The sequence below is a fragment of the Xenopus tropicalis genome, chromosome 5, assembly GCF_000004195.4.
Source record: "Xenopus tropicalis strain Nigerian chromosome 5, UCB_Xtro_10.0, whole genome shotgun sequence".
NCBI classification, from domain to species: domain Eukaryota; kingdom Metazoa; phylum Chordata; class Amphibia; order Anura; family Pipidae; genus Xenopus; species Xenopus tropicalis.
The window spans coordinates 161,079,362-161,105,594 of NC_030681.2; the positions used below are offsets into that span (position 1 = coordinate 161,079,362).

Genomic DNA, 26,233 nt, shown 5'->3' on the forward strand with positions numbered 1-26,233 from the left:
ACCCTCCAATCTATGTCTTGACTAATACCCTCCAATCTAGGTCTTGACTAATACCCTCCAATCTTAGTCTTGACTAATAACGTACAATCTTAGTCTTGACTAATAACCTCCAATCTTAGTCTTGACTAATAACGTACAATCTTATTCTTGACTAATAACCTCCAATCTTAGTCCTAAATTATATCCTCCAATCTAAGTCTTGACTAATACCCTCCAATCTAAGTCTTGACTAATACCCTCCAATCTTAGTCTTGACTAATAACCTCCAATCCTAGGCTTGACTAATAACCTCCAATCTTAATCTTGCCTAGTAACCTCCAATTTAAACCTTGACTAATACCCTCCTATCTAAGTCTTGATTAATACCCTCCAATCTAAGTCTTGACTAATACCCTCCAATCTTAGGCATCACTAATACCCTCCAATCTTAGTCTTGACTAATACCCTCCAATCTTAGCCTTGACTAATACCCTCCAATCTAAGTCTTGACTAATACCCTCCAATCTTAGGCATCACTAATACCCTCCAATCTTAGTCTTGACTAATACCCTCCAATCTTAGGCTTGACTAATACCCTCCAATCTAAGTCTTGACTAATAACCTCCAATCTTAGTCCTAAATAATACCCTCTAATCTTAGTCTTGACTAATAACCTCAAATCTTAGGCATCACTAATACCCTCCAATTTTAGTCTTGACTAATACCCTCCAATCTTAGGCTTGACTAATACCCTCCAATCTAAGTCTTGACTAATAACCTCCAATCTTAGTCCTAAATAATACCCTCCAATCTTAGTCTTGACTAATAACCTCCAATCTTAGGCTTGACTAATACCCTTCAATCTTAGTCTTGACTAATAACCTCCAATCTTAATCCTAAATAATACCCTCCAATTTTAGGCTTGACTAATACCCTCCAATCTAAGTCTTGACTAATACCCTCCAATCGTAGTCTTGACTAATAACCTCCAATCTTAGTCCTAAATTATACCCTCCAATCTAAGTCTTGACTAATACCCTCCAATCTTAGTCTTGACTAATAACCTCCAATCCTAGGCTTGACTAATACCCTCCAACCTTAGTCTTGACTAATACCCTCCAATCTTCATCTTGCCTAGTAACCTCCAATTTAAACCTTGACTAATAACCTCCAATCTTAGGCTGTACTAATACCCTGCAAATCCTAGTCTTGGCTAATACCCTCCAATCTTAGGCTTGACTAACACCCTCCAATCTAAGTCTTGACTAATACCCTCCAATCATAGTCTTGACTAATACCCTCCAATCTTAGTCTTGACTAATAACCTCCAATCTTAGTCCTAAATAATACCCTCCAATCTTAGACTTAACTAATAACCTCCAATCTTAGGCTTGGCTAATAACCTCCAATCTTAGGCTTGACTTATACCCTCCAACCTTAGTCTTGACTAGTAACCTCCAATCTAAACCTTGACTAATAACCTCCAATCTTAGGCTTGATTTATATCCTCCAATCTTAGGCTTGACTTATGTCCTCCAATCTTAGGCTTGACTTATACCCTCCAACGTTAGTCTTGACTAATAACCTCCGATCTTAGTCTTGACTAATAACCTCCAATCTTAGTCTTGACTAGTAACCTCAAATCTAAACCTTGACTAATAACCTCCAATCTTAGGCTGTACTAATACCCTGGAATCTTAGGCTTGGCTAATACCCTCCAATATTAGCATGTACTAAAACCCTTCAATCTTAGGTTTGACTTATACCCTCCAATCTTAGTCTTGACTAATAACCTCCAATCTTAGTCTTGACAAATAACCTCCAATCTTAGTCTTGACTAGTAACCTCCAATCTAAACCTTGACTAGTAACCAATCTTAGGCTGTACTAATACCCTTCAATTTTAGGCTTGGCTAATACCCTCCAATCTTAAGCTTGATTTTTATCCTCCAACCTTAGTCTTGACTAATACCTCCAGTCTCAGGCTTGAATAAAACCCACCAATCTTAGGCTTGACCTATGCCATGGGCAATGCCTGTGTCGGGGCCAGTTTGTCAGTTTAGTTCATGTTCTTCTGCATATACAGAATACAGCTGAATAGTTTGTGTGTGAGTAGGAGTTACCCTATCGCTTGCTCAGTTATCCTTATAGTGCAGCAGCATCCCAGGGGGGCAGCTCCCTGCTTGTCATTATTGCCCCCCCCCCCCCCCCCCCAGGTGCCTCTGTGCCACGCAGCATGTCAGGCATCTCAGGAAGGAAAGGGTTAATGATACACTGACATTGGCACAGATCAATCCCCCCCCCCATGCACATACACTGAGTGCCCAGCGAATGCCCCCCCCCCCCATGCACCTGCTCCGGGATAACGTATCCCATGAACGCCAGCCCCCCCTGATCATGTGACCGTTTCCTTAGAGACGCCCGCACTATGTACTGCGTTACTATGCTCATCCAAGAGGGCAAGCGAGAAGCATTCGCTCCAAAGGTTTGTGCTCTCTCTCTGTGTCTGTCTCTCTGTCTCTCCCTCTGTCTCTCCCTGTGTCTGTCTCTCTGTCTCTCCCTGTGTCTGTCTCTCTGTCTCTACCTCTGTCTCTCCCTCTGTCTCTCCCTGTGTCTGTCTCTCCCGCTGTCTCTCCCTGTGTCTGTCTCTCTGTGTCTGTCTCTCTGTCTCTCCCTGTGTCTGTCTCTCCCTGTGTGTCTCTCTCTCATCCCGGTGGGTTAATTGGCCCGGGGGGGAATTTCCTATTAGATTATATGGATTAGATGGGCTTCACGGGACTGTTATGATACAGGGAGTTGCTCAGCCATAGCCTCCGAACAGCCCCACTCTCATTCAGAAAAGGTGTTGTTATTGGGGTCATGGGGGTATTTATCACTGGGGTAAGACTTTATTTGCCCTGGGGGCAGCCTGTAGGTATGAGTGGCAGTGGGACAGCCTGTAGGTATGAGTGGCAGTGGGGCAGCCTGTAGGTATGAGTGGCAGTGGGGCAGCCTGTAGGTATGAGTGGCAGTGGGGCAGCCTGTAGGTATGAGTGGCAGTGGGACAGCCTGTAGGTATGAGTGGCAGTGGGGCAGCCTGTAGGTATGAGTGGCAGTGGGGCAGCCTGTAGGTATGAGTGGCAGTGGGGCAGCCTGTAGGTATGAGTGGCAGTGGGGCAGCCTGTAGGTATGAGTGGCAGTGGGGCAGCCTGTAGGTATGAGTGGCAGTGGGACAGCCTGTAGGTATGAGTGGCAGTGGGGCAGCCTGTAGGTATGAGTGGCAGTGGGGCAGCCTGTAGGTATGAGTGGCAGTGGGACAGCCTGTAGGTATGAGTGGCAGTGGGGCAGCCTGTAGGTATGAGTGGCAGTGGGGCAGCCTGTAGGTATGAGTGGCAGTGGGACAGCCTGTAGGTATGAGTGGCAGTGGGGCAGCCTGTAGGTATGAGTGGCAGTGGGGCAGCCTGTAGGTATGAGTGGCAGTGGGACAGCCTGTAGGTATGAGTGGCAGTGGGGCAGCCTGTAGGTATGAGTGGCAGTGGGCAGCCTGTAGGTATGAGTGGCAGTGGGGCAGCCTGTAGGTATGAGTGGCAGTGGGGCAGCCTGTAGGTATGAGTGGCAGTGGGACAGCCTGTAGGTATGAGTGGCAGTGGGGCAGCCTGTAGGTATGAGTGGCAGTGGGGCAGCCTGTAGGTATGAGTGGCAGTGGGGCAGCCTGTAGGTATGAGGGGCAGTGGGGCAGCCTGTAGGTACGAGTGGCAGTGGGACAGCCTGTAGGTACGAGTGGCAGTGGGACAGCCTGTAGGTACGAGTGGCAGTGGGACAGCCTGTAGGTACGAGTGGCAGTGGGGCAGCCTGTAGGTACGAGTGGCAGTGGGGCAGCCTGTAGGTACGAGTGGCAGTGGGGCAGCCTGTAGGTACGAGTGGCAGTGGGGCAGCCTGTAGGTACGAGTGGCAGTGGGGCAGCCTGTAGGTACGAGTGGCAGTGGGCAGCCTGTAGGTATGAGTGGCAGTGGGGCAGCCTGTAGGTATGAGTGGCAGTGGGGCAGCCTGTAGGTATGAGTGGCAGTGGGGCAGCCTGTAGGTATGAGTGGCAGTGGGCAGCCTGTAGGTATGAGTGGCAGTGGGACAGCCTGTAGGTATGAGTGGCAGTGGGGCAGCCTGTAGGTATGAGTGGCAGTGGGACAGCCTGTAGGTATGAGTGGCAGTGGGGCAGCCTGTAGGTATGAGTGGCAGTGGGGCAGCCTGTAGGTATGAGTGGCAGTGGGGCAGCCTGTAGGTATGAGTGGCAGTGGGCAGCCTGTAGGTATGGGGGGCAGCCTGTAGGTATGAGTGGCAGTGGGGCAGCCTGTAGGTATGAGTGGCAGTGGGGCAGCCTGTAGGTATGAGTGGCAGTGGGGCAGCCTGTAGGTATGAGTGGCAGTGGGGCAGCCTGTAGGTATGAGTGGCAGTGGGACAGCCTGTAGGTATGAGTGGCAGTGGGACAGCCTGTAGGTATGAGTGGCAGTGGGACAGCCTGTAGGTATGAGTGGCAGTGGGGCAGCCTGTAGGTATGAGTGGCAGTGGGGCAGCCTGTAGGTATGAGTGGCAGTGGGACAGCCTGTAGGTATGAGTGGCAGTGGGGCAGCCTGTAGGTATGAGTGGCAGTGGGCAGCCTGTAGGTATGAGTGGCAGTGGGGCAGCCTGTAGGTATGAGTGGCAGTGGGGCAGCCTGTAGGTATGAGTGGCAGTGGGGCAGCCTGTAGGTATGAGTGGCAGTGGGGCAGCCTGTAGGTATGAGTGGCAGTGGGGCAGCCTGTAGGTATGAGTGGCAGTGGGCAGCCTGTAGGTATGAGTGGCAGTGGGACAGCCTGTAGGTATGAGTGGCAGTGGGGCAGCCTGTAGGTATGAGTGGCAGTGGGCAGCCTGTAGGTATGAGTGGCAGTGGGCAGCCTGTAGGTATGAGTGGCAGTGGGGCAGCCTGTAGGTATGAGTGGCAGTGGGCAGCCTGTAGGTATGAGTGGCAGTGGGGCAGCCTGTAGGTATGAGTGGCAGTGGGGCAGCCTGTAGGTATGAGTGGCAGTGGGCAGCCTGTAGGTATGAGTGGCAGTGGGACAGCCTGTAGGTATGAGTGGCAGTGGGGCAGCCTGTAGGTATGAGTGGCAGTGGGCAGCCTGTAGGTATGAGTGGCAGTGGGGCAGCCTGTAGGTATGAGTGGCAGTGGGGCAGCCTGTAGGTATGAGTGGCAGTGGGCAGCCTGTAGGTATGAGTGGCAGTGGGGCAGCCTGTAACTACTGCCGTCGTGCTTGATGGGAATAAAGTGCAAAAAATCATAAAAGCCCTACGCTGTTGTATACTTGTACTGCCATGTTTGCTGATCCGTGGGTTTATATCCTCATTATTAGCTCCCACAGAGGGTCTGGGGGCTTCTCTGAGCTGCGTCTGTACTTTGCCCAATAGAGGGTAGATCTGCGGATTCTCATTAGCTTTCTTAGACAAAACTGGAGTGGAGTGTAAGTTCCACGAGAATGAGTAGATATAATTGTGGCACTACCCATTTGTAGACTGAAGAGTGAAGCCCATTTCCATTTGTGCCAAGAATACAAAGAACATACAGAGAAGGTAATAACCCACACGCATGAGTCTGTTGACATGCACAGAACACTGAGGGAACCCCAGGGAGAGCAGGGAACACAACTAGACCATTACATAGGGATTAGATTCATCCCATTGGCCATGTAGAGACCTCAGCCCCTCCCCCAGTACTTCGGTACATGACTTATTCCTATTTAATTGAATAGGAATATATGTGTCCATAGAATACTATCTATTTCCCCCCCCCCCCCCCTACATAGGACATGTTTGACAACACTGGCTGTTGGGTCACCAAGGTTCTGTTCAAGAATGTTGATCGGGGACCATTTGTTGGAGAATTCCAATTGGTCAGTAGGTGAATGTACCCAGAAAGACCTATGGTACCTGACCTATCTGTGCCCAGAATGGTCAGTTTCTCTATCTACGATATGGAAGCCATTTTATAAAACCCATGTATTGTATATCACTTTGGGTTTGGGTTCCATTACTGTTAAACTTCACATTAATATTTCGTCTCTCTCCTCCGGAGGCACAAATTGCACTCAGCCCTACCATTATCCCCCCCCCTAGGGTAGTAACATCACTTACCATAAGTGTATCTAATAGTTACATGAAGGGGAACTAGCCACGATACAAGTTCTTCATTCAGGTCCAACAGGACTGGATCTTCCAACGTGTCAGCATTCTAAAAGCAACACAAGGACTCGATGGGTCCCAAATAATAAAGTAAAGGTTGGAGAGTTGTCTCTTGGCGGCCAATGATAATGAATGGCCGGTGTTTGGGACCTGGCTGTGTGATGGATTGGACTGGGCCTCCGCAGCTCCTTGCCATCTGTCGGGTTTTGGTTCTTCTCGCTGTTTTTGAGGTGAAACAAAAATAAAAAAGATGGTGGTTATAGATGGAGATCATTCATGTGCGTGCCGTAGCATGGTCGGTTACTGATTGCTTTATATGTTACTCTGTATGCCCAATGTATGTAACCCACTTATTGTACAGCGCTGCGGGGTATGTTGGCGCTTTATAAATAAATGTTAATGTAATGTAATGGTCAGCATTCAAGTTGTTAGTAGTAGCCGCCATATTGTGGCGCCATTTGTGTAGCGTGACTTTCCCTCTTCCCCTTCGTTATTGGTGGGAAGCCAAGCTGTTCTCCCATTCAGATAAATCAGCAATGAAATATCCCTGCCCTGTGTGCTAAATGAGTGTATAACAGCAGATGGGTTGATTAGCGAGCGGCGGGATTTAGGGTTAATTGGAGGGAGGGAAAGAGATGATTACTCATTAGCTCACGGGCCGTTACTGGTTATAGCAGTTCCATGGATACATCTCGGCCAATCTGCTCACATACTTCTCTCATTTTCTGTCAATAAACATGACCCCAGATTATTAAGGACTCTATACCCAGCTCTCCCACTGAGGGGCCGCCCAAACAAAATCCCAGGTAGCACTAGTTGATTAACCCTGAAGTTGTAAAGGCAAACGAGCTCTCCGACCTTATCTGAGGTTAATTATCCGGCAAACACAGTTCCTCTCACTGATGTTACTGGTAAAACCTTTTCTTCCCTCCAAACTGCTGTAGACTTCAAACTTTCCACCAACCAATGACTTATTTTTCTTTACTCCTGGGCATGTTCCTTCCCACTACCCCAACTTACCTTCCATCAATAACTATGTCTCCTCATGGGACCTCTTCCTAAACGTCTTGAAAGGTAACTCTGTCGCCATTATACCTCCTTATGGACATGGAATTCTTTTTGCAGCTATCTCCTGGGTACCTTTGCAAGCCTCCACCATGTCCCGGGTACCTTTACTTCCATGGGATATTTCCTTTTCTAGAATCTTTTCCTGAACAACCTTTTTTCTTCCATTTAAAGTGTTGCTACACCCCTCTGGTGGTCCTTTATCCTCCTTCCTGTAGTTTTTCTTCATGGTAGCCTTCATCTTGTTATCGCTGCTCTACACCATGTCCTGGGCATGTTTTCTACTTATCTCTGCTTCTGGCCTGTAACAAGGTATTTCTATCTCTATCCTTTTTGGCATCTTTTCTTCTCTCCAACTTCTCTGGACATCTTTGCCTTCTCTTCACCATCTCCTGGGCTTTTCAATTTTTCGTGACCACCACCTTTTCGTGATGTCTTTACCCCCTCCAGGCTACTTGTCTTCCACCATATGTTCCATCTCAATTTTGTACCTAATCCTTGATGAAATGATACTCTGTAGGAGACCAACATTAGAATTGTGCTTTTCCTTGGCTGTAACCCAACGAAGCCTTCATGTGAGGGTGTTGGTTGCTCTTCTTGTTGCTCCGATTCAGCTTTTCCTTCTGTTTATGCCCAATATTGTAAAGCTTTTTTGCCTTTTGTTGGTTTTTCAGTAATATTTTTCACAATATGTTCCTATTATCCTTTCCAGGCTGTGCCTCAGGGTCCCATTTATTCCCCATATTGTACAGGTCTGGGAAACAAATTTCCCTTTAGATTTAGGTCTCATTCTGACATATAAAACTGGGATAGACTTTTGTATTAGTTCAACCATAGACATGAGGCTCGGGGAGTGCATTTGACCCTTCAGAGCATTTCCCCATTTGCAATAGTTTAATCCCATTTTCCCTTTTTTTGCACCCCTGTTATTTTCCATGGCCCTGAGTACTGCCCACCTTCCCTCTTATAAAGGAGTATTTACCCCGCCTCTTCCTCCCATGAGAGTATTCCCTTACCTTCCTCTTTCCAGAAAGGATCCTCCACCCTTTCCCCAACCCGAATACTCAACATCTCCTCCTCTACTGAATGCCACCCTCCCGCCTCTCCTGAGGGTATTCACTAATCTCCCCCTACCCTGATAGCATTCCTCCCCATCTCCTGAGGGTATTCACTAACCTCCCCCAACCCTGATAGCATTCCTCCCCATCTCCTGAGGGTATTCACTAACCTCCCCCAACCCTGATAGTATTCCTCCCCATCTCCTGAGGGTATTCACTAACCTCCCCCAACCCTGATAGTATTCCTCCCCATCTCCTGCGGGTATTCACTAACCTCCCCCAACCCTGATAGTATTCCTCCCCATCTCCTGAGGGTATTCACTAACCTCCCCCTACCCTGATAGTATTCCTCCCCATCCCCTGAGGGTATTCACTAACCTCCCCCAACCCTGATAGTATTCCTCCCCATCCCCTGAGGGTATTCACTAACCTCCCCCAACCCTGATAGTATTCCTCCCCATCCCCTGAGGGTATTCACTAATCTCCCCCTACCCTGATAGTATTCCTCCCCATCCCCTGAGGGTATTCACTAATCTCCCCTACCCTGATAGTATTCCTCCCCATCCCCTGAGGGTATTCACTAATCTCCCCCAACCCTGATAGTATTCCTCCCCATCCCCTGAGGGTATTCACTAATCTCCCCCAACCCTGATAGTATTCCTCCCCATCCCCTGAGGGTATTCACTAACCTCCCCCAACCCTGATAGTATTCCTCCCCATCCCCTGAGGGTATTCACTAATCTCCCCTACCCTGATAGTATTCCTCCCCATCCCCTGAGGGTATTCACTAATCTCCCCCAACCCTGATAGTATTCCTCCCCATCCCCTGAGGGTATTCACTAATCTCCCCCTACCCTGATAGTATTCCTCCCCATCCCCTGAGGGTATTCACTAATCTCCCCCAACCCTGATAGTATTCCTCCCCATCCCCTGAGGGTATTCACTAACCTCCCCCAACCCTGATAGTATTCCTCCCCATCCCCTGAGGGTATTCACTAATCTCCCCTACCCTGATAGTATTCCTCCCCATCCCCTGAGGGTATTCACTAATCTCCCCCAACCCTGATAGTATTCCTCCCCATCCCCTGAGGGTATTCACTAACCTCCCCCTACCCTGATAGTATTCCTCCCCATCCCCTGAGGGTATTCACTAATCTCCCCCTACCCTGATAGTATTCCTCCCCATCCCCTGAGGGTATTCACTAATCTCCCCCAACCCTGATAGTATTCCTCCCCATCCCCTGAGGGTATTCACTAATCTCCCCCTACCCTGATAGTATTCCTCCCCATCCCCTGAGGGTATTCACTAATCTCCCCTACCCTGATAGTATTCCTCCCCATCCCCTGAGGGTATTCACTAACCTCCCCCAACCCTGATAGTATTCCTCCCCATCCCCTGAGGGTATTCACTAATCTACCCCAACCCTGATAGTATTCCTCCCCATCCCCTGAGGGTATTCCCCCAACATTCCCTACACATTATCCCTATACCATGTCCTACATACACAGTGGCTCTAACCCTAGATACCATATAACCTATCCCTCGAGGTCTGTGATTGGGTGGTTTGATTGTTCCAGTTGCCAATGTGATTCATTTTGTAGTGGAATTTTTCATTTTAATTGGAATATAATCTGGAAGATGTTAGTATAGCGTCACTTATATATAGATTGACCCTACGCAGCCAAGATCTCTGTTCATTTTTCCATTTAATGCCAAATTGATTGACCTGCTTGACCTGAGGTTTGAGATGTAGGTTTGTGGCACCAGCAATTGCAATTGGTCTGTAAATTGCCCTGCACCCTGGGGTATGTGCCCCGGTGCCTGGTGGGGGTGTGTGGGTAAAGGCAAGATCTCATTGAGTGCACACAGCGCAGGTTACTAGAGTTACAATACGGCTTTGCCAGGGATTGAGTGTAATTTATATCCCTTGCTTTTAGGTAAATCAATTGCTAAGACAACAGGAAAGCGCTTGGATCTAATGGCACCCAGAGCCCACGCGTAATGTTCCCATACAATCAATATTGTGATTAGAGAATGCAGTTTTATTAGGATTTTGTTATCCTATCCCATCTGGTACATTTCCTGCGCGGGTCAAGGACTCAGGGCTCGGCTCAGGCTACAGGACGGGCGCCATATTGTCTGTGCCAAGGAGAAGCCCTTCCTCTCCTCTGTGCTAATGGCCTTTCTCTCTGTTTTGTCTCCATTCAGCCCCGCGCGGCCCTTAACCAACATGAATGATGCCCTGGTAACTCACATATCATCCGGTGCTCCCACACCCACAAAAAGGTACGGCAGACCTATCGACATGTTGCATTGATGTGCCCTGGCCCCGCCAGGATTCAGTTGCTGCATCTGTTTCAGGACAACTCTTTGCAGTAATATCATTTGTTTCCAGGTCTGAGGTTCATTTATATCCAAAGAGGTTTTGTAGGGAAATGTTGGGGTTCTGTAGATGGAGATCCCAGAAGGGAAAAGAGACACCTACAGGTGTAGGGGAGTTTTTATGTTAGTAGAGCAAACGGTTCTATCTGTTTCCTTCCTGTCGTGGGGTCGTACATGTGACCCCTCATTGGCCAATGATTGTGCTGTCCATTATACGCCGCCTCTGGGCTAACCCATGGAGTGCAGTCACATTGCCCACATCCAATATCTCCATCTTAATTTGCAGGAGAAGTCTTCTTCTTCGCACTTCCAGGCCGGACAAGGACCATAACCACCATAACATCAACAGGGATTTCTGTGCTACATGATTTTAGACCTAAGCCCAGAACAAATAGATAAACATAAACCATTTTCCATATATTTATATGCTCACACCTATCACGTTGCCAATGGTTTGGCCTATTTGGTTACAAAAATGGCAGCTTTTGACAACCACCTTTGTTTATTCAGGTCTTTAGCTCTTGGAAAAGAGTCTGGAGCCTCCATTGGTCGGTCTCCTGTATCGTTTCATTGGCTATTAGTTACAGACAGGAGCCATGGGAGGTAGATAAGAAAGGTTAATAATAGCAGAGAAACCAAATCCTCAGTCATCATGACACGTAGATACACCACCATTCTGACTTGGAGCCTGTTTGCTCGGCAATTTGGGATAGACATTAGCTTAGAAAGTCTCTGTGGAAGGTGACTCTCTTCTCCCCCAGTTATGCTTTTCCCTCCCACCAAACATTTTTGTTTTTTTAAATAAAAGTTAAAGGAGAAGGAAAGGCATTTTGGCATTTTACTACCAATAGATTCACCACAAAAGTGCAAGCTAGAACCCTATATTTATTTTGCAGAAAACTTTACCTCCCCTAGAAGCTCCCTTTGTTTGTTTAAGATAGCAGCTCCCATTTTAGTTTGGTCTCAGTAGCTTCCTGCTGCAGCTCTGGCTGCTGGTAGCTCAGATTACACAGCGCAGTTAGGAGGGGGAGCGAGCTGAGATGGGAGGGGGGGGGCGAGTTGAGATGGGAGGGGGAGCGAGTTGAGATGGGAAGGGGAGCGAGTTGAGATGGGAAGGGCAGAGAGAAGAGATGGGAGGGGGAGTGAGTTGAGATGGGAGGGGCAGAGAGGAGAGATGGGAGGGGGAGTGAGGAGAGATGGGAGGGAGAGTGAGTTGAGATGGGAGGGGAGTGAGTTGAGATGGGAGGGGCAGAGAGGAGAGATGGAAGGGGGAGTGAGTTGAGATGGGAGAGAGGAGAGAGCTGTGCAGACTTGTGCCGTTCCTTGAAGGATATTTCTGAGAGCAGGAAGTCTGATACAGAAGAACATGTGACACAAAAGAAAGAAATCCCGTGTTTCTCTTGATAGAGGACGCAGTGCAGCGTTTCTGTGAGTGCTTATGGCTGTATTTCTGATAAAGCTTACTGAGTATTTTTATATAAGTTGAGCTGCTCTAGGGGGTTAATGATTTTTCCCTGATCTAAACCATCCCAACCTGAGACCACTGTAACTTGCTGACTTTCTGCCTCTTGTGGACTCCTCTTTTGAGCCAAGTGCAAGCCACTAAGGGACATTCCGTTCCCATGGTCGTCTTCTGCTGTCTCAGCATAGTCCTTGGGCTCCGGTCCTTCCAACGAACCCTCCTTGTTCTTCCCACTATTAGTGATGGCTGTTGGCTACTGTCCTCCCCCTGTACTAGCCCACCCAGCACACAGCGCCCTTGCATGGACTGTTATTTATTTCTTTTCTGGTATAATTCAGGGTAATATTTTGGGAAGGGAAGCGCAGCGGGGTAAATCAAAGTAAGCCTAGGTGACCCGTAGAGCGTCAGCTCAGTGTGAGCGGTGTGAGTATCTTGCCCTAGTTGGCTGTATCCCTAGAGACGGGCACCATTGGCTCCCTGGCCGGGGGTGGGAACCGCCGCTGTTCCTTTTCATCGCTTGCACAAAAGCAGATGTCTCCGAAAACAGTTTCATAACAAACAAATGATTCCCATCTGCTCCATGGAGGGGATGGGCCGGAGCCTGCTCGTGGGAAGATGTATTGTATATACGCATGGAATACAAATATGGAGTGTGAGGAAGCCATAGTGAGCGGCAGGACCCCGGGGGGCACATCTCCGGGGGGCACAAAGGAGAAGATATATTCAGCCTGTGTGTAGCCTATCAGCAAATCCCAGGCCTACCCAACTGCTCTCGGTACCTCCTGTGCCTCTTATTATTATTATTATCTTCAGTAAATACAGAATCCATGACCAAACGTCATTGCTCCTCAGTAAGTCCATCCCCAGAATTGCTCCATCTGCTTTTCATTATGTCTAATCATTTTATTCATTTGTGTCGTTGTTCTGTCCTTTGCCGACTGGTTGTTCTGCAGTACAGATGGAGCAAACTCTATTCCGTATCTCTCCATGTAAATGTCTGTTTTCGTTGATGGGTGGGCGTTGTGGTGCCAACAGGTTTGCTCCATCTGTAGATCTTCTTTCTTTGCAGGTACAGCCGACGGGCAAGCGATGGCTCCATTCATTGTAACATTTTCTTCCATTTCTTTACCCTGGTTGTCACTAGGTTGCACAACAGTGCAGACACGGCCAGTCGGGTACCAGACGAGCACGCGCTGATAGCAGAGTATGTGGCACGACTCCGCTTCGGCACACGGTTAGTGTTAGGAACCTTAGTTCAGACCAAAATGGCCGCCCGCGCCTACAAGTTGCTGTGTTATTGATAAGTATATATGAGTCAACTGCTACAGACAGAGCTTGAGCAAGGACCTTACTCTGCCCTTACCTTGAGCTCGGCGCTGCTTGGAAATGAGATGATGTCCCTTTGGCTATTCCTTGCCTTACTCCCCCATCTACATGCCCTTTTCCTTCTTTATTGCTCCACATCCTCAAGTCTCTTCTACTACAAATATCTGGCACTCTGTGATTTTCTACCTCCAAACTTTCTCATCTACTTGTAAATGAGGTTCTGCTCTTAGGATTTCCCACCCTGACCATTGTAACCTACTTGTAACAAGCCCCTCTCTTCCATGTTTTCCTGCCGGTTATGCCAACATCTGCCCTTCTGCTGCTGGTTTTCCTCTTCCACTCAGTCTGTAACCCTGGCACATTAATAATAATACTCTCACATTATCTTCTTCTCAGTCCCGGCTTCTGGGACTCCTTTCTACAAATCCCTTTAGCGGCTCTTTGAATAAAGGAAATCTGCGCATGGCAACCCCTCAGCTTCTTCTACTTCTGATCTCTGATCTTCTCTATACCGGAAACCCTGGCAAAACCATGTCTCCTTCTGCTTAATATACTCTTCATCGTTCTCCTATTGACAAATCTTCCACCCATCAAGCTCAGAACCAGTTTGGTGCCCCTGTGATCCAGTGCAGGATAAGTCCAAGCCCAAGTATAACCCTGAGGTTTCTTGCCCCAAGTGAAGGCAGATAGACACCAGAGCAGTTGATCATTTCTTTTGGATGAGACTTGGAACTACCACATTGACATTGCCTTAGAGGTGGCCATGAAGAGATAAATCTGCCAATAGGTTGGGGTTGGTACACATGGTGGGTAAGTCCTTGTCCTTCACACTTACAGGAATGGAACCTGAATGAATTAATTAAAACCAAGCAATTTAATCTCTCATGTTTAATCAAAGCTCTAACAGATCTTTCCTTTCATTCTCAACTGGAGTCTTCTCCTGGAGTCAAACGTGGACTAATTACCCCCATAGAAATCTCTCTTCTGGTCCCTCCAGCCCTAAAGTGTGTTCTTACTCTACTTTTACTCTACTCGCCAATGAACTGCACTCTACAAAATCAAAAAATCACTAGTCCTTATACTTATTCATCTCTTAGCAGCTTTACTACCATCAGTAACCTACAGTCTCTCCATAGTCTTGCTCTTCATGCCTCTGCCATCTCCTGGTTTTCCTCTTACCTTTTAAATTGATGTTTTGGTGTCGCCTACAATAAAGTAACTGAGGTCTTCTAAGCTCAGTCCTAGTCCCCTTAGTATTCTCTCTGTATACTTTCTACCTTGGCCAGCTTAACTATTCCCATACCAAGCTGATGGCCCAAATTTAGTTCTTCTCCCCCAAGATCATATTAGGGTCTGTTTTAGATTGTCAGCCATTTGTATGTTATCTCCCAGCACTGCCGTAAACTGGGTTTTTTGATCACTGTGATTCTTATTCAGAGAGCCACACTGGGCAAAACTCCCTGTGCCATAAGCCTAAGGTTTGGAAAGTCTTCTTTGAATGGTGGGAGCCATATTGTTCATGTCCCCTGACTCAACGCCTGAGTGTATCTCCTTGTGTGTCTGTATAGAGAGAGTGTCTGGCCCAGTGTAGTGTTTCCAGCTCAGTGTGTCTTAATACACCGGCCATGTAGATACAGAACCCTTCCCCAATGTCGTGCTGTGTTTGTGGCCCATAATAACTCCCTCATTGCTCTCTATTGGCTGCCGCTTGTCTCAGTCCCCGGCTGGCCTGTCAGGGTATCATGTTTATCTTATTGGGCAGGGAGTGTAACCCTTTAAGTGCTGGGGGGAGAGGAGCCGGGGCTGAAGCCTCGGTGCCATCAATCAGCTGTGACAGCCGGGATTGGAATTTAATAGGGAAAGGAAATCCTCTCGCACTGCGGCTCCCACATGACTTATTAGCCCTGTCTGTGCCAGACTGATAAATACTGCGCGTCTGTAGCAAAACATCCGCCAATTCGCTTATTTGTTGCCAATTTGTCTTTCTTCCCCGATATTATTATGTGCAATGTAAATGAGCCTTTAGCCGCCACTGATTAATTCATCTGCGCTCCCCCATCTTCCTCCGTGTGTTATAGACTTGTCTTCTGCCCAACGAATAGAATATTTATAGGGTTTATGTATAAAGCACCACCTGCGCTGTACATTCACTCACCCCAAATCCCCCCCTAACTGGCCTTCAGGCTGGGCCCCCTTAGCCCATAACAAGGTTACAGATATATAGAAACATTGGGGTAACAGTCACCCCGCTATAGTTCCAGGGGTACCCAGGGCACAAATAAGCACTCACCCCAAATCCCCTCTAACTGGCCTTCAGGCTGGGCCCCCTTAGCCCATAACAAGGTTACAGATATATAGAAACATTGGGGTAACAGTCACCCCGCTATAGTTACAGGGGTACCCAGGGCACAAATAAGCACTCACCCCAAATCCCCCCCTAACTGGCCTTCAGGCTGGGCCCCCTTAGCCCATAACAAGGTTACAGACATATAGAAACATTGGGGTAACAGTGCTATAGTTCCAGGGGTACCCAGGGCACAAATAAGCACTCACCCCAAATCCCCCCCTAACTGGCCTTCAGGCTGGGCCCCCTTAGCCCATAACAAGGTTACAGACATATAGAAACATTGGGGTAACAGTGCTATAGTTCCAGGGGTACCCAGGGCACAAATAAGCACTCACCCCAAATCCCCCCCTAACTGGCCTTCAGGCTGGGCCCCCTTAGCCCATAACAAGGTTACAGATATATAGAAACATTGGGGTAACAGTCACCCCACTATAGTTCCAGGGGCACCCAAGGCACAAATAAGCACTCACCCCAAATCCCCCCCTAACTGGCCTTCAGGCTGGGCCCCCTTAGCCCATAACAAGGTTACAGATATATAGAAACATTGGGGTAACAGTCACCCCGCTATAGTTCCAGGGGTACCCAGGGCACAAATAAGCACTCACCCCAAATCCCCCCCCTAACTGGCCTTCAGGCTGGGCCCCCTTAGCCCATAACAAGGTTACAGATATATAGAAACATTGGGGTAACAGTCACCCCGCTATAGTTTCAGGGGTACCCAGGGCACAAATAAGCACTCACCCCAAATCCCCCCCTAACTGGCCTTCAGGCTGGGCCCCCTTAGCCCATAACAAGGTTACAGATATATATATAGAAACATTGGGGTAACAGTCACCCCACTATAGTTCCAGGGGTACCCAGGGCACAAATAAGCACTCACCCCAAATCCCCCCCTAACTGGCCTTCAGGCTGGGCCCCCTTAGCCCATAACAAGGTTACAGATATATAGAAACATTGGGGTAACAGTCACCCCGCTATAGTTCCAGGGGTACCCAGGGCACAAATAAGCACTCACCCCAAATCCCCCCCTAACTGGCCTTCAGGCTGGGCCCCCTTAGCCCATAACAAGGTTACAGATATATAGAAACATTGGGGTAACAGTCACCCCGCTATAGTTCCAGGGGTACCCAGGGCACAAATAAGCACTCACCCCAAATCCCCCCCTAACTGGCCTTCAGGCTGGGCCCCCTTAGCCCATAACAAGGTTACAGATATATAGAAACATTGGGGTAACAGTCACCCCGCTATAGTTCCAGGGGTACCCAGGGCACAAATAAGCACTCACCCCAAATCCCCCCCTAACTGGCCTTCAGGCTGGGCCCCCTTAGCCCATAACAAGGTTACAGATATAGAGACATTGGGGTAACAGTCACCCCGCTATAGTTCCAGGGGTACCCAGGGCACAAATAAGCACTCACCCCAAATCCCCCCTAACTGGCCTTCAGGCTGGGCCCCCTTAGCCCATAACAAGGTTACAGATATAGAGACATTGGGGTAACAGTCACCCCGCTATAGTTCCAGGGGTACCCAGGGCACAAATAAGCACTCACCCCAAATCCCCCCCTAACTGGCCTTCAGGCTGGGCCCCCTTAGCCCATAACAAGGTTACAGATATATAGAAACATTGGGGTAACAGTCACCCCGCTATAGTTCCAGGGGTACCCAGGGCACAAATAAGCACTCACCCCAAATCCCCCCCTAACTGGCCTTCAGGCTGGGCCCCCTTGGCCCATAACAAGGTTACAGATATAGAGACATTGGGGATACTGAGTATAGGAGACTCCCCAGTCGGTAGCAGTTACAATAATAATGTTTATAATGAAGTAGAAGAGAATGGGGCTCCCCGGCTGGCACTGAAATGAGTTTTTAAGGTAACACAGCAGGCTTATAGGGCATAGCAGCCAATGAGGTCCCCCCAATACATGGTTTTTGGGTGGTTTAGATATATATATAAACCCTATACTTTATGCGTAGCGTCTGTTAAAATATTGTTTCATGGGTATATAAGCACATGGTGTAGAGCTGTACTGAGTATCCCTCAATCTTCTCTATGCCACTGGGCATATTTGTTGATGTTCTTCCTATGCACCCTCTGTGGCTGGGAACAGATACACGGGTGGGTTACATCCCATACTCTTCCATCCATATCCCAGTACTTGCCCCACGTCTCCTCCAGTCCAACTAGTGGAGCTCCTCCAGCATGTAAGTGTCTGGATATCTCCTGCTCAGCTGGATGGGAATATCCTGGTTTGCACCATCTCCTGTGGGTTGAGATGGATCATGTCCATGACGGTGGGGTCTGTGACTCCTCGTGACCCTCCTTCTGTGGGATCTTGTGACTCTCCCGAGGGAACATTAGGGAGCTCACTGATGTGTATGATTCCCCTTGCCTATAGCAGCCTTGTAACCTTGTGGCCTGACGTTGCTCCTTTGTCTTCTCAGTGTGTTGGACAGTCCCAGCCGACTGGATGAAGAACATCGGTTGATTGCCAGATACGCCGCCCGGTTAGCAGCAGAAGCTGGGAATTCAGTGAGTTACGTCCCAAGTGCGGGGCCCTCTGCCCATTTTCTTCTTTTTGGGTTCCTCCTGTGTATTTGTGGCATCCAAAATCCAAAATGGAGGGCTGATTTTAGGTTAAGTGCAGTGAAGCCCAGTAGGTGTGTACATAAGGGCCGCCTACAGCTAATTGGGCTTCTTGGATCTTCCCTATCTTCAACTGATCTGTTTGCCACGTGGACAGGTCGAAGTGCCTTACTGTAGGCCTAGCAGCCCTCTACTGGTTTCAGGTTCAGGCCCTTCGTTGCAGCACCAGTAGCAGAGTACTGGGTTACAGAACATGGTGGCCCTAGGGGTATGCAGTACCTGTAATGGGTATTTGCCCCACAGAGATGTTTAGGTCCTGGTAAGACTTTCAGAGAAGATGGGATCAGTTACTTAGATGCCCCTGGAAGTATGGAAGAAGGAGGTAGGGGGTAGGTACCAATCCAACCACTTTACCTGCCCCGGCTTATGCTTCCCATAATGCACTAAGTAACTGTGTGGTAGTGCCCCGTCCATCAGTTTTATACAATATTATCTCTCAGACTGTGAGGCCTCGCTCTGGTGAGGCTCTTATGGTTTTCCTACTTAGAAGTTGGCCAGTGAGTCTTCTGTTGCACTGGGCGGGGAGTCAGTTAATATTGCATTTGTGTTCAGCATGGATCTCCTTCCCCATGGCTACAGATCCACTGGGAAACATGAGCCCGAGCTAGACAAATGCTCACCCAAAGAGCTTACAGTCACGTTACTAACAAGCTGCCTGCTCTGTTTCCAGCCGCGTCCTCCAACCGAGCTCAGCTTTAACTTTGATGCAAATAAGCAACAGCGACAACTCATCGCCGAGCTGGAGAACAAGAACAGGTGAGTGATTTGCTATGAACCCCCCTCCTACGGTTTCCTTATATCACTTCCCTGCAGCTCCTCATGTTGTGGTGACCCCCAACCATAAAATTATTCCTAAGACTATCAGAAATATGTGTTTTCCCATGGTCTTAGGCGACCTCTGAAAGGTCGTTCGACCCCCAAATGGGTCCCGACCCACAGGTTGAGAACCGCTGGTCTAGAGGGTATCTGCAGTACGAATGCACGGCTGGGTTTATATTACAGTAGTACCAGGGTTTGGCCCTATGGTAGCCACAGTAGGAACATAGTACCTGGGACTGATGCTTTAAGAGAAGGCTGATAGCTCCAGATGCAGGTTCTGGGTGGGTTCTATAGGTGCCACCATAGGGTGCATACAAGCTGCAGGTAGACCACACACAATAGGGATATATATATATATACATATAAACATCTTAATTAGACCCGATATCGATTTCATGTACCTACATTGACCAGTTTGTTGGTATCTTATATTGTGAATGAACTTCAGGTTGGGTGTATCATGGGTTGGGGGTATTATGGGTTACAGCACAGCACCTACTCGCCTAGGTGTCACCCATGTATAGGTCCTACTCCATGTTCTTCATGCTGTTGCCCCCTGGGAAGAATGATTGATGAAGTGAAAGGTTTTATTATAGGGGGAAACACAATAATATGCAGGTTGTAACCCAATTCACCTGAACCTAATGTCCTGATTACTCCTATAGGGAAATACTGCAAGAGATCCAGCGCCTGAGGTTAGAGCATGAGCAGGCCTCGCAGCCAACACCAGAGAAGGCCCAACAGAACCCAACCCTTCTGGCAGAGTTACGGCTTCTGCGGTGAGTAGGTTCCTCGGATTTCTAGAAGCTTCAGCGAGTGTTTTATAGGGAATCTCGGAGATCTTGGAATCTTGGAATGGCCGTGTAATGGGAGCTGCCATTATTATTGCACGTGGCTGTGCTTTGGTGGAACATCTCCCCCCCCCCTCCCTTAATGGTTTGCTCATTTGATCTGCTGAGTGTAGGTCAGTGGTACGACCCCAGGAAGGTTAATCACAGCAATATTTCCTCTATGGCAGCCCAGACCGGCTCACAGCTATGTGCCCCTCGCAAATGTCAGTCTCGCACTCCCTTCTAGTCTTTCCGGGGAAGGAGCAGAGTTCCGCTAATTAAAGATGGCCGTCCTGTATTAATGAGAGTCACATGCATTCTAACTGACAAGCGCCTTCCTGGGGAATCAGAGAAGAAGAGAGGCGTGTATAATTCAGACAGAAGGCGGCTAAGCTCTTCATAAACCCTCACATAAAACCCCCATTTAGAAGGTCAGCGGGCCTGACACAGAGGCAAACTCCTTAATTTGACTTTAATGGGCTGTAAGTGATGGGCGGGCAGCAGCGTAGCCAATGCCGACCTCCGATTCTCCACTCTGATGTTCCGTTGGGGCTCATAATGAGTTACTAACAGCAGGTGGGGGTGCGGAGAGGCACGAGGCTACCAAGTTCAACCCAACATGGACCCCGTGTCTATTTATATTGAACAATTACCCAACGGGTCAATCTGGTTTCTCTTTGCATCAGGAACCTTGTGCAACTTCAGCCGCCAAAATAGTCATTTTATTAACCAGTAGTATTTTATTAACCAGTAGTATTTTATTAACTAGTTAACTCTATCCACAGAACGAGCCCTTTCCACCACCAAACAAGGCATCGTATTGACCTTATTTTGCCCGAAGAGCTCTTTCCTTTTCTAGTAGTTAAAGCTCCTTTCCTTCCGTTGCAGGAGGCTCCCCGAGTTCCCTGGGGTGCTCCCCGTATTTGTTCCCATTACTTAGCCACTCGCACCCAGATAAATATTTCTGTTTATTAACATACAATTCTACTCCAAACAGACACATTTTTAGAATCATTTATGGATGCCCCAAACTCACTACTTTTGTGTCCTTTTTGAATCCTTAAAAAAAGGCCAGGATTGGGTGCATCCCTAGAATCATTTAGTGTGGCCCCAGATGGTCGGGAAGCATCGCTGAGTTGGGGGGGTTTCATTCAAGGATGAACATGAGACCTTAATGTCTCTATTATTTATGATGATATATTGCATCATTACATTTCCCAGAATGCAGTTGGGCTCATTGCCCTTCGTACACAGGGGTCTCTGATGGGCTCAAAGCCAGCTGCACGCCCGCCATGTTCTGTCTTTCCTAGAGGGGTCATTTCAACTGGTGGGAAGTCAGCTTGACAGTTAATCATTGGTGGAGCATCCCGTATCCAGCTCCGGCTCCAGCAGATCAGCGGGATATGCCAAGGACGCTCTATGACGGTAGAGGTGGCTCCTCCTGCTGACTCAGAATAGAACAAATATAGGTCCTGGGCTCGACCTTCGTTGGTCACGCACATCTGTTCCCTGCACAGAGCTCTGTTCTTCTGCCCTTGGTCCCTGTTTATAGGCTGGACTGGCCCAGTTCTTAGCTGTGGAACTCCAAGGTCGGACTCTCAAACAGATTAGATACGAAGGAGTTGATTGGCCTGATTTAATATTTTCTCATCCTAAAGTTGCCCCTCAGTATAAGAGCCAGGAATCCAGAAGAAGGAAGGAGACTTCTGAGCTTACAGTCCAGTTGTTTATCTACAGCAGCGGTTCTCAACCTGTGGGTCGGGACCCCTTTGGGGGTTGAATGAGGAGTCGCCTAAGACCATCGGAAAACACATATTTCTGATGGTTTTAGGAATAATGTTATGGTTGGGGGTCACCACAGCACGAGGAACTGTATTAAAGGGTCACGGCTTTAGGAAGGTTGAGGACCACCGATCTTGCAATAGAAGCTGATGAAATGCTGACATGGAAAATGCGCTGGGAGGGGGAGCCAAGGTGGGGCGGAATATGATCCGTAGGCGCATCTTGTTGGCAGAAAAAAAGGATCGGATCAATAGGGACTCGTCATTTTATCTGCTGCTTTCCTGTAAGTCTGATTGCAGCCATTGTGCTGATCTCATTACAGTAAATGGGCAGGACATTGGACGTCAAGGGCGGTTGGGTTTCGGATGGTACTTGACCCGTGGGCAGGAGAGGTGGGTCTGTGGGTCGCCGCACACCCCAGTTTTTCTCTATCTCTGTATAGACTGCAGGTCTGTAAACCTTGTTTTATTTTATTAGGCAACGGAAGGATGAGCTGGAGCAGAGGATGTCAGCGCTGCAGGAGAGCCGGCGAGAACTTATGGTCCAGCTGGAAGGACTCATGAAGCTGCTGAAGGTAACATAGACCCTAAACATCTGCCCAATTAAAAGCCATTTCTGTTGGGGGAGTTTCTGTCCTTGTCATTAGCACAGGCACTATTTATAGACTTTTTTCCGTCAATCAGACCTTCTGGTTGGCTACTTGGCATAATGTTTGCCTACCAGTGTCAGACTGACCCTCCTAGGGCCCACTAGGGAACCTGACCGAGGGCCCACTAGAGAACCTCACCGAGGGCACACTAGGGAACCTGACCAAGGGCCCACTAGGGAACCTGACCGAGGGTCCACTAGGGAACCTGACTGAGAGCCCAATAGGGAACCTGACCGAGGGCCCACTAGAGAACCTGACCGAGGGCCCACTAGGGAACCTGACCGAGGGCACACTGGAGAACCTGACCAAGGGGCACACTGGAGAACCTGACCAAGGGGCACACTGGAGAACCTGACCAAGGGGCACACTAGAGAACCTGACCAAGGGGCACACTAGAGAACCTGACCAAGGGGCACACTAGAGAACCTGACCAAATGCCCACTAGAGAACCTGACCGAGGGCCCACTAGAGAACCTGACCAAAGGCCCACTAGAGAACCTGACCAAGGGGCCCACTAGAGAACCTGACCAAGGGGCCCACTAGAGAACCTGACCAAGGGGCCCACTAGAGAAGCTGACCAAGGGCCCCACTAGAGAAGCTGACCAAGGGCCCACTGGAGAAAGTGACCGAAGGCCTACTGGAGAACCTCACCACAGTTTTATGTAAATTGTGTTAAATGTTATAGGTGTATATTGTTCTATGGAGCAAACAAAGGCAAGTCCAATGCTGTTCTACACCAGTATTGGTCAGACAGTTTGGGTCCCCCCTAAATCTCATGGGAAGGTCACAAACATACCTCATATGAGTTCCATGTCAGTCACCCTGTTATATAATCCCAAGGTCAATCAGACCTTCTGGTTGGCTACTTGGCATAATGTTTGCCTACCAGTGTCAGACTGACCCTCCTAGGGCCCACTAGGGAACCTGACCGAGGGCCCACTAGAGAACCTCACCGAGGGCACACTAGGGAACCTGACTGAGAGCCCAATAGGGAACCTGACCGAGGGCCCACTAGAGAACCTGACCGAGGGCCCACTAGGGAACCTGACTGAGGGCACACTGGAGAACCTGACCAAGGGGCACACTGGAGAACCTGACCAAGGGGCACACTGGAGAACCTGACCAAGGGGCACACTAGAGAACCTGACCAAGGGGCACACTAGAGAACCTGACCAAGGGGCACACTAGAGAACCTGACCAAATGCCCACTAGAGAACCTGACCGAGGGCCCACTAGAGAACCTGACCGAGGGCCCACTAGAGAACCTGACCAAAGGCCCACTAGAGAACCTGACCAAGGGGCCCACTAGAGAACCTGACCAGGGGGCCCACTAGAGAACCTGACCAAGGGGCCCACTAGAGAAGCTGACCAAGGGCCCCACTAGAGAAGCTGACCAAGGGCCCACTGGAGAAAGTGACCGAAGGCCTACTGGAGAACCTCACCACAGTTTTATGTAAATTGTGTTAAATGTTATAGGTGTATATTGTTCTATGGAGCAAACAAAGGCAAGTCCAATGCTGTTCTACACCAGTATTGGTCAGACAGTTTGGGTCCCCCCTAAATCTCATGGGAAGGTCACAAACATACCTCATATGAGTTCCATGTCAGTCACCCTGTTATATAATCCCAGGATATGGCCTTAAACTGAACCTTAACTGACCGTCGGGTCGGGCTTCCAGATACATTTCACTAAGCCAATGAGAATATACGCCAGGCCCGATGATAAGAGGGTCTTTTCCCCCAGGGCCTGGGGATCTTACCTTCGGCTAGGCAGGCTATTAATACAAAGTTCCTGTATGGAATGGGACAATTATGGAGGATAAAGTGCTGTTATGGGAGTGTTGGTTTCCTCCTACCTTCTCATCCCCTCCTCTAGCTCCAGCCAAGGCCTCCCCCATCTATTGCCCAACCCAACACTCAATGCCCAGGGCAGGCTCGGTATGGTGGGGTCCCTCTGGCCAGTCTTAATTCAGCTGCACATAAGTAGAATGGAAACCTGCACCCCCCCCCCACTTATTCTTCCTCTTGTTCCAAATATCCTTTTGTTTCCCAAAACAACCAACATTTACTTTTCTCTTCAATACGTTTCTGAGGCAGAAGATACAGAAAGAGCCTCACGTTGAGCGGATCCAGCAGGGGGCATTGGGCCTTTTGTGCACTGGGGGCATTTGTCGCTAATATTGGCAGTCGTACAGAGACCAGAGTAGTGTGGCGAGTATCATTCTCACTGCCGCCATGATTCCGTATCCGACACAGGAAAAGAACATCTCTCGGAATTTTCCAGTAGAGATATCACGGATTGCCTCATTCGAAAAAAGGTTGGAGTTGGAATATAAGACAGATTTATCATTGACTTGTAACACAGCATCTTATTGGTCCTGGCCAGAGCAATATCTTATCCAACTGCAACTCATTCTATGACTGGTCATTCTTGTGGTGCAGAAAAGACTGAACCCAGGGCCTGGGGTGAGAAGGGACTTAGCGACCAAAGTCAGAAGGGGCAGCCTCTAGGCAACACCGCCCACCAACGGTGCCTTCAGGGATGAGGATCTCGTAGCTGGGCATCACTAGAACCCCCCTTGGTCATTGTTACATCTTCAGTGACAGACCCAAGCATGGTGGAGAAGAGAGTTGGACCTCTTCCGATTCTTGGTGGGCCACTGTCATTTTCCACAGCTGTGTCCCTCCTACTCAAGCTGAACTTGAAGTTCATTCAGTAGCCACCGATGGACTCTGAGTGTGTATGTCCAATCACACACGTGCCATACAGATGGGAGCTTATTGGTTGGCAAAGGAAGAATAAATACCTCCTTCATATGCCAGTCTGTTACAGAGTGTAGGATTGGAGGCTTCACACGTGTGTAGTTTGTATGAGTCATAACTTGGGTGCCCAACCACATCACCGGTTCCCTGCCCCCTCTCTGCTCATAAGCTCTTTATTGATTAGATGTTGGTCTTCTTGAGAACTTGCACCACTCCTTGTACCATCATCGCCTTGAGCCCCAGCAGCACCCTTCCCTTGGGGGCATCCCCCCTTACATATTTATATATAGTGACCCCCCCCCCCCTTAACTGCCCCTTCCCCAGTGTAACCAATCCCAACTGGGCCAGCCTTTCCCCATAACTGAGCCCATTCCCTTTATCAGCTCAGTCACTGTGTATGGGAGACAGTAGCGCTGTGGGCAGTGAGTATTGGGGGACAGTAGAAGTTGGGGGGCTGCTCGCTGTGGGATTCACTTTGTGACTGTTGTTCCTTTTCTCTTTTCCCATTTGCTCTCGCTCTGTCTCTGCTGCTAAAGGAGGAGGAACACAAACAGGCAGTAAGTGTTGGTTCTGGATGGAATGTTCTGTGAGTAACGTTGCAATTGCTCTTCTTTTCTCTATGACTGGAACAAGATGGCCGCCGTCTGGTCAGACCACTAGGAATGAAAGGAAGGGGCCGTGCCCACCAGTCTGTATATCTGTGCTCCCACTGCTGTAACGTTTTCCCTCTGCACACAGTCACATGATCTGCACAGCCAATTGCATTCCACTAGCTAATAGTAGGCGGAGTTATTGGCAAAATGGCAGCTTGCACAGGAGTCGCTGTGCCACACGCAGAACATGCCTTGTTTATTGGCAGAAGCCGTGTGTAGGACACGCGTGTGTTATACTGCATGCACCAATCAGCAGCCTGAGTTATAGTCTGTATTTCATAATCCCTC

At 48.7% G+C, this 26,233-nt stretch overlaps 1 protein-coding gene across 7 annotated transcripts in view; it reads left to right on the forward strand.

Moving 5' to 3' along the window:
* The window catches only part of dtnb (dystrobrevin beta), a 108,020-nt gene that overhangs the window by 71,078 nt on the left and 10,709 nt on the right, over positions 1–26,233 (forward strand). The window contains exons 10-16 of one of the 7 annotated variants that reach the window (XM_031901904.1): positions 10,497–10,574; positions 13,277–13,366; positions 18,248–18,335; positions 19,120–19,205; positions 19,934–20,047; positions 22,358–22,454; positions 25,829–25,849. In XM_031901904.1, the coding sequence (XP_031757764.1) occupies positions 10,497–10,574; positions 13,277–13,366; positions 18,248–18,335; positions 19,120–19,205; positions 19,934–20,047; positions 22,358–22,454; positions 25,829–25,849 (574 nt within the window). The remainder of the gene's footprint in view (positions 1–10,496; positions 10,575–13,276; positions 13,367–18,247; positions 18,336–19,119; positions 19,206–19,933; positions 20,048–22,357; positions 22,455–25,828; positions 25,850–26,233) is intronic. The other 6 variants (XM_031901907.1, XM_031901906.1, XM_031901905.1 and 3 more) reach the window with 6 other exon arrangements.